The sequence below is a fragment of the Octopus bimaculoides genome, chromosome 29 (genome assembly GCF_046866305.1).
Source record: "Octopus bimaculoides isolate indiv1 chromosome 29, ASM4686630v1, whole genome shotgun sequence".
NCBI lineage: Eukaryota > Metazoa > Mollusca > Cephalopoda > Octopoda > Octopodidae > Octopus > Octopus bimaculoides.
Window position 1 is genome coordinate 4624119 of NC_142956.1, and position 9921 is coordinate 4634039.

General features: G+C 33.7%; 1 protein-coding gene across 1 annotated transcript in view; it reads left to right on the top strand.

The window, feature by feature from the left end:
• Positions 1–5281: 5281 nt before the first annotated feature.
• The window catches only part of LOC106873015 (uncharacterized), a 16882-nt gene continuing 12242 nt past the window's right edge, over positions 5282–9921 (top strand). The window contains exons 1-3 of the mRNA XM_089345569.1: positions 5282–5768; positions 7510–7602; positions 9448–9524. Coding sequence (XP_089201695.1) covers positions 5506–5768; positions 7510–7602; positions 9448–9524 — 433 coding nt within the window. The 5' untranslated portion in view covers positions 5282–5505. The remainder of the gene's footprint in view (positions 5769–7509; positions 7603–9447; positions 9525–9921) is intronic.

Here is a 9921-nt window from a genome sequence, read left to right on the forward strand (position 1 = left end):
AGTAACATAGTTCTTTATTGGACATCCATGTTATAGTGGCAAAAAACCGTTACCGCCTAAGTACATATATATGTGTGTGTATGCATCTATCTATCGCTCTAACTCTCTCTCTCTCTCTCTCTCTCTCTCTCTCTCTCTCTCTATATATATATATATATATATATATATATATATATATATATATATATATATATATATATCTATATATATATATATATATATATATATATATATATATATATATATATATATACATATATATATATATATATATAGATATATATATATATATATCCAACTACCTTTTTCCAACCAATCGACATAATTGTCCGCTAAATCCACAAGTTTTTTTATTCTCTCTTTGTTTATTTCCTCGTGTTCCTTTCAGTTGAAGAGCATAGGCTCGAAATGTAAAAGACTCTCTTCCCTTCCCGAGCGTCAAATTATTACACCTGCTTGTTGTTTATACACCTGTCTTTTGTTCTTCTGCAAATTTCAACTATATATATAAGGTGCCACGCAGTGGGAATGAACCAGGAACCATGTGGTTGGTAAGCAAGCTACTTACCACATAGCCATGCCGATTATGCATATATGACAACACACACACACCCTTACACATATACATACACACACAAAACTACTTATACGCCAGCATACTTATGTGTATATGTGTGTATCTCAACTTCCGAGCCTTACAACAAACGAGTAGCGTAGCACTCAATACATTCCTCCACAATGCATTTCGTAGTTCTTGGATTAAAGGAAACGATCATATCTGAGGGGCCACATTTTGCAATTGAAACCTAATTGCAAATGTGACCCTGCGTCCGTGCACGTGCGTGTATTGCTGTTTTCCTTTTTACAAACGTTAAACTATATTCTTGGCGTGGTTGTGCTGCTATTTCTAGTATCTTATTAGTTCTCAAAAATGTTTTACGTTCTTTGCATACTGTGAGAAAGAGAGCTAGGGTGTGTGTATGAGAGAGAGATAATACATTTTATAGAGAGGGTATCTAGATAGAGTAAGATATACATGTCGGAGGACTGCGGCAATAAACGTTTCACAGAGAGTAATGCGTTGAATAAAAGGTGAACTAACTGATCGTCCTGCATTTTACTTTACCCAAAGCCAGGAACTTTTCAGCAGCCCTCGAATATATAAACAATCAATCTCTCTTTTTCCCTCTCTCTCTTTCTCTCTCTGTCTATCTATCTATCTATCTATCTATCTATCTATCTATCTATCTATCTATCTATCTATCTATCTATCTATCTATCAATCAATCTAATTGTTTAACTATTTTATTTCCTCTCGTTTTGTCTTATCACAAAACTTACTCTGTACACTCCCTGTGAAATATCTAAACTCTTTCAATGCATATTAATGCAGTCATTGTTTCTATCGTGAGAGTTGCAACAGAAAACAAAATAACCTATATCATATATGTATGTTCCAAACATCACCCTCACATATATTCAATTTCATCTATTGTGTGACCAACAACAAAACATTTTCAAAGAAGAATCAAAGTTAAGATGGTCCTAACATGACGATTATTTGTCAGCTGTAATAAGATACTAGAAATAGCAGCACAACCACGCCGAGAATATAGTTTAACGTTTGTAAAGGGCAAAAAAAAAAGAAAAAGAAGAAAATTTGAGGGAGTGAGAGGAAGGAGGAATTTAAGCAAGGTTAACTGGACTGGTACTAAACACTCGAACTGCTATGGTTGAATCGCAGAATTTAGTAAGGGGATTGGTGTGTGAAGAAAAGATAATTTGGAGGGAAAGCGTAGAGAAATATTTTTTGTCAAAGGGGAGAAAGAAAGTGTATTTGAATAAAGCAAGATAGATTGTTATATATATATATATATATATATATATATATATATATATATATATATATATATATATAAAGATGAATTATATATAGAGATCTTCAATTGACGATCCAATAATTTAGTAATATACAATAGTACATTAAATACTATGAATATGATATATAACATAACATGATATTATATAACGTGAATAATTATAAAAGACCATAAAAGGCCAACAAATTGTTTCGAGTTTTTTCTTGATATACATAATCACAGTTCTATTTTTTATTGGGTTCTCCGGAAAGTTCGTGCCGATTTTTAAAGGAAAGAAAAAGGTCAATAAATAGTTGCCATTACATTTTTAATCAACCAAATATGAACCTTTTGTTGCACAATGCGTCTCCATCTTTCATTTAACTTGAAAATACCCTCTTCCCAGAATTGAGGTGGTTTCATGGCAAATAAGTCGAAAGGTAAGCTTCTATAAATCGACACGAACTTTCCGGACAACCCAGTTGAAGCACATGTACAAGGTAATGCTCGAAGGAAGTGAACCTGGTACCATGTGGTTGTGAAGTAAGCTTCTTCCTGTCACATAGCCACACAACCGCCTACAAATATATATATACATATGTATGCATCTCCATATCTGTATCTATCTATATCTGTATGTATATATATATATATGCATATATATGCGTGTTTGTACGTATATACTCATATTATATACTAGACTACCCGTGACCCGTTGGGAAGGTCTGCGTTTTCCAGCAACGGAGTTTTGTTTCTTGTTTTTTTTTTCTTTCGTAGGTTTTTTTTGCATGCTTTCAACGAATGTGACATCGAAATACGCGTAAATGGCTCCTTTCCCCTGAAAAGGTACGGTTTGGTTGCTATTTATTGCACCTCCTGCAACCACGTGACTGGTATTTCGAGTCCTTTATCGCAAATAGCTCTTACATGGTAGCAGGGAGTCCTAGAAATAGCAACCAAATCTATGGAGGTGAGATACATTGAATGCACTAAAAAGAAACATATGGAAAAGTCATTTCACACCGAGGTTACGAACAGATCTTTGACGAAATATTTACTTTTTTTTTTGAAGTTATTTTCACTTTAAAATATTTTTCAAATATGCCAAAATATTTTTCTAATAGTATTCTCTTGAAAATAATCTAAAAGAACATGAAAATATTGTCTGTTTAAGAATATTTCTAAATGCTTAAAATATGTTTAACAAAAGTGATAATAGACACATTTACTGTAAAAAACAGCCCGTAGTTTTTCGCTGTCAAGTCACTGTGTCTAATCGAGAGTTTAGAGTTTCTTCTTTTTCACTGTTAAGTTATTTTCGGAGTATTTTCCCACTATGCACCATTTTGGGTATTTATACCCTGAAAACCACTAATATATCAACAACCAGTTGTTCGATTTACGTATTTACGCGAAATTTGTTTTATTCCGTTCCTATTCACATTTCAGGGAAATCTTAATTCATAGTATTTTGCCATTATGCTGGGTAACATTGGCTGGGTAACATTGCAAGCAAGCAGGCAAGATTCAACCTCATTTTAAATGTGTTATAGGTTATTGTATGTATACATAGATATGCATACACACACATACACATATCTATATTGATAAATGTGAATGTCAGTGTGTTACACTTTTTCAACTTTACTCCTCCGACCCCCTTTCTCACTATTCAATAGCACTTCTACTATTCCTCATGCCTTACCTCTCTCTCACTCTTCAATGACTCTTCTACTATTCGTCATTCTGGGTTTTTTCGTAATCCTAACATTTTGAAAAAATATTTCTCTAAATATTATAACTATTTCCAAAAGTGATTTTCACAATAAACATTTTGAAAAAATCTTTCTCTATATATTATAAATGTATCAAGTAATTTAATGATATCACGTTAAATGCGTATTGAACTCACTTTCTCATACAATATTACCTCTCATAACTCTCTACCATAAAAACGTTGGAAACTTAGTATTTTTCAGATATTAATAAAATTTGTCAGACGTATTTTCATGCCGTCGGAGCTATGGAAACTTAGGGCACTACGGCTGCCTGAAAAAAAAATTCGACTAATTTTATTATTACCCTAAAAAGTACTAAAATAACTAAATTTCAAATATCTTTATAGTCAAATACATTTAGAGCAATTCCAAAACATAGACATCGCACTTGAAAATAGCGTTTAGCGATAGTGATGCAATTTTCCTTCAGATTACGAGCAGGAGTTTAGATAAGTACCTGCTACAACAAATAATTCTGTGTACGAAAAGTAAGGGCTTATGTGCATCAAATTGTCTTTAAATTTAGTGGCGGCTGAAGAATTATCGTTGAACTTTTAAAAGGTAAGTTTAATGTTGCCTGCGGCCAGCTGCAAGTTTGTTGTTCACGGGTAGGTGAAGGAAACAAACTATTTGTACTGACCCCGAATGGGACGACAAAACTGTTTTAGAAATAATACATTTCTAAATCTCTCAGAGAGATTTATGCAGTAGATATACGATGAAGTAGTTGAATGCTTTTAAGCTAGTATATATACAAACGACTACTTCACAAAATCTGTTGTGTAATATGTACTCAATGCATAAAGTTTCATTGTTGGGCCCAAGACCCAATGAAGAGCCCTGCACACGAGCTAGTTTAAAGGCCGGCAGCTTTTAAGCTATTATACATACATCCATACATACACACACACACACACACACACAAACATATATATATATATATATATATATATATATATATATATATATATATATATATATATATATATATATATATATATATATATATATATATATATCGACACACACATATCGACGCATGTTTTTAAACAGTCATTGTTATAGAATTGAAAAGACATAGAACATGTTTTTGTTTCAAATCGAGAAAAAAGATAGGTATGTTTATACAGAAACGCACTCACATACACACGCACACACATTTATTTGCATATATGTATGTTCACACACACACACACACACACACACACACACACACACACACACACACACACACACACACACACATATATATATATATATATATATATATATATATACACACATATATATATATATATATATATATATATATATATATATATATAATACATACATACACACATGCATACATACATATATGTGTGTGCTTGTGGGTGCCCATACTCTTACAGTTGTGGGATTTGCTCATATTCCTGTTTGTGTTGTTTTACTTATGGGAGTTTCAGTTCTCACGTTTCGTCATTTATCTGACTTTGAGGTAGTCTGATGGTTCTGCTGGTTGGACAGGGAGTGCAGGGAGTGTCTTTTGTTGTCTTTGTTTTAACTTCCCGGATTTCGATGATATCAAAACTTGTTTTCGGCCAATCAATTTGCAGCAGAGATTGTGATGGGTTTGTTATAAATGTGAGCGTTTAGTAGAGAAGTGACAGAGCCAGGCCGATTGTGTAACGGGATTCAGCTGCTGACACCCGCACTACTGTGTTTGAAGACTTTTTTGTATTGGAGGAACCACCACAAGTCAAATCCAACAAGAAAATTTAGACGTTTATTCTGTGTTCTGTATTAATCAACTCTATCCGCTCTGTTAATACAAACTGTTCGTGTGATCGTGGAGAGGAGAAACACCGAATAGAAGGAAAATAACAGCCATGAAGAATCTCGTCCTTTTCTTATTTGTTCTCGTTGCTGGTGTTTGGGTAACTGAAGGACAGCAGTCGACTGAAGTACCGTCAGTGAGTACTGAAGAAGAGGCTGACGGACCGCCCGACAATGGAGCATTATCAAATGATGCATATTCCGATGGTGAATATGAGTCAGTGACTGAAGATCCCTCGGTGAATAATGAAACGGTGGTCGATAATGACTCTGGTAATTCAACTACAGGAGAAAGTCTTACTGTCTGGAGAACTCGGTAAGTTACTGTTTCACTCCACCCTTGGGTATCTCAGTGGGATGTTTCTATTTTGTTATCAAAAATTTGAATCAAGTTTATGATCTGGTGAGGATTTTGCGTTGTAAATATAGAGGGTTATAGACCATAATGCCTTACAGAGATTCAGTGATTGGTGGGGAAAAAAGGAAGGAAGAGGACCTGACTTTAACTCTTACAACAGAATGAACTCATGGTACCTTGTGGTGATATCAAATTGAGTAGCAGGTTAAGTGTGCCATCCAAACAGACATTGTCGTTAGAAAAACCTCTGCGTTTGTTGTTTTAATGCAGATCTGTCTTTACTTAGCTCAGTGCATCTCTGATAATAGTTACAAATGAGAATCTATATTCTGTATATTATAACTGCATGGTTTTCGTTATTCTTTCATGGATCTCCTTTTCCTGAATATATGATTAAATATACCACGCAGCTAATCTCTACAAAGTGCATGGCGTTTGTTTCCGATCCCCTGGAACAATATTTGGCCTGTTGTGTTTAATCGAGGTTTCCGTTTCCAATGGAAAGTTCCGCCGGTATTCTTGATGGAACTTACTTCTTTTGTGCCTTTAGTATGGCTATCAGAGAAGACTTCCCTGCGTATGGCATTAAAGTTTATTTTAGCCACAATATCATGCCGCATGGGGATGAAATATCTTACGGATGTTTTCTCACAGCTATTGATGATACGGGTGATAGCGTCCACCCTGTCTATTAAATACAATAAACATTTCCTGTCATAGCGTGGAAGTTTAGGGATAATTTTTCTCATCTCTTTTGTTGATCAAGTATTTAACAGTTGTCTCCCATTCCTGAACAGCAAGCGACGTAGCCTTCCAGGTGAGATATGAAGTATTGATCGCAATTCCAGAACCTACTACGTCCGTCAGCAGTATTGGCAATTTCTACCTTGCGAGATATGTTCCCGTGCTTAATTTGTTGCTGACCTGATGAGCTTTTCCCTTCCATCTCTGAATAAACCACTCCACCTATCCTCTATTCAAATGGAATATCTGTTTAGGAGTCTTCGTTTTTTTGTTTTACTTAATCTCATGATACTTTTACTTTCGCTGTTCATTATACACCTGAAGTCCTTATTTCTCTCTTTACGGTTCAGCAGGTGTTGTCACCCTAAGTTTTAATTCTTATCAATATCTCCGAAGAACGTCCTGTTTTCAGTCTATTGATAGCATCGCCAAAAGAGTTTGAGATCTCTGGTATGGGGACAAAATCGGGGACAGAAGCATAGTTAACCTTCTTCCCTTATTCTTGTGTATTGCCGATACATTTTAGGCAGAATATGTCTGTAAAAGTCCAATTCGCCTAAACCCTGACGAACCTAACGGCAAATTCCCTCAACTTATGCGGCCACAGCATCCGTCAAGAGCACTAGCCCCGAAACAAAAGAGCCCCACACTGATCATGACTCCGCTCACATGATCGCTCTCGTTCGTCTCCTTCCAGCAAGGCTCATGTATTGCGTCACACCTGGGCCTCACATTATCTTAAAACGGCAAACTGGTTCCATTCAAAACGAGAGACGGGACAGCGATTCAGTATTTGTATATTGTATCGATGTATACACGCATATATACCTACATGTTTATATGCATGTATGATGTATGTATATAAGTATGTATATATGTACGTATATGTGCGTTCTAGTGTGTGTGTGTATGTGTGTGTGTTCTGTTTTTATATATTCCGTATTTTTGTTTCCAGGAGAACGTGTCGAGTGGGATGTTATAAAACCAAGTCCTACAAACATTCTCGAAGAACCTGGTGCTGGTTTTTAAGAAGATGTACAAAATACAGGTAAATACGAAGCCACACTTTATAGTTTTTATATCTTTCTATACAGAATAAACTTTCGATATAACGGTATCCATAATAACAAAATGTCTAAGATAACGGCATTTTTGTCTCTTTCCACCATTTTGGAATTTATATATATATATATATATATATATATATATATATATATATATATATATATATATATATATATAACAATATTAGGGACAAAATCCAAAATTACAGGTAAAAACTCAATTAAAATCAATTTATATTATACTCATTTATTGTGCTTTTAATTGTTAATTTTTCTATATGTGATATTGGATTTTCATCGATTAGTTCTTGAAACTTGGTTATTTTCCCTAAAAGTATATATTTTATACACACACACACACACACACACACACACACACACACACACACACACACACACATATATATATATATATATATATATATATATATATATATATATATACTTATATATACATACATACATACATACATACATACACACACATATATATATGTATATATATATATGTATATATATATATATATATATATATATATATATATATATATATATATATATATATATATATATATATATATATATATATATTTCTTCTTTTTAGTCTTTTTAGTCCATATAAGGTCACGAATTAAATATAGGTTTGTGACATTTCTTAAGGGGGTGGACTGGAAGAATCATTAGCATGACAGGCTAACGATATATATATAAATCCAAGAAAGTCAGAGGTTGTGAATCCAACCCACAAAGGGATAATACCTATCCAATATACTGCTGGTAGAATACCCAATTATTATTACACAAGTGTTTTTTTTATTATTACATGACAAATACATTACGAAGTGTAAGAAATGGGTGCGGGTAAAAAGTTATTTTACGATTAATTTATCGAGCAATAAGAAAATGGAGGGGATTAATAGGTGGTATTCATCAACTTATAGACATTATATTATGTGAATTTATTTACTAAAAGGACAATTATAACAATATACGTATATGACATATTATGTCCTACCTATATAATATATAAAATGCAAAATATAAAATATCAGTGATTTTAAAAATATAACATATAGTAATAGAAATTGGGATAATATCTTACAGCTGTTTCAGCCAAAAGGCAAATACCTCGTTCTACCTTTATCACTCCTGTAGACTGAAGTAATAAGTAGATGAAACTGGTTGTTTCTCTAGGCTTTGTCAGAGATTTTATAAAGTACACAAGGTTAAAATATAAATATAAATACATATGTATACATACTTTTACATATACATACATATACATAAATATACAAAAATACATATGCGTACACTTAAATGTACATACAAAAATGCTTGTATATGCATACACATGTATCAATTACCCATTTGCAGCCGAATGGACTGGGCCAACTTCAAATGAAGTGTTTTATTGAAGATCACAAGGCGCAGCCTGTCTGCGTATTAAAACACTAAGAAAATTTGACAAGACTTGAGTTTTTCAACCAACTTTGTATTCATCAAGATTACGTCATCATGTTGTTACCTTAATTGCTATGAGACAAGAATGTATGTGTGTCTGTATGCGTCAGTATGTGTCTATGAATGTATGTGTGCTTGCATGTGTATGTGTGTGCGCGTGATTCTGTATGTGTGTGTCTGTGCTTGCATGTGTGTGGGTATGTGTCTATATATGTGACTCTATGTATGTATCTCTCTATATATATATGTGTATATGTAAGTGTGAGTGCTTGCGTGTGTGTATGTGTGTTTGTGTGTCATTGCCTGAAACTATTATCATGGTGTTCTGTTTATATATTCTGCTATTCCATTATTCTTTCTCTAAACAGTTTGAGATACATGAGATATAAGACAACCTGTACCAGATGTTGTAAAGGATGGACTGGCGTTCCCGGAAGGTGCAGAGGTAAGCAACATAAGTTCAATACTGACCTGATGTTACATGCAGATAAGGGCTAGCGTTTACTTAATATTTTATATCCTAACAAATGAACAATAGCGTCGTTAATTCTTTATTTCTATTTTATATCACATATATGAACAATAGAGTCGTTTACGTCATGTTTCCGACATAGTTAGTCGGTATCTGTCCATTCTGGTGGTGTATAAATCCCATAACTATTTCTACCTCTTTGCGTTCGATATTAACTCGTAATTATTTCTAACTGTTTGATTTGGATGATAATTTCCCATCCAATTCCCGAGAAATCTTCCTTTTGTTTCTTTTTCACTTCTCAACTGAATCGACCCCCACTTGAACAAAACTTTGTCTTTCATCAAATATCCGTTCCTAGCGTAAAACT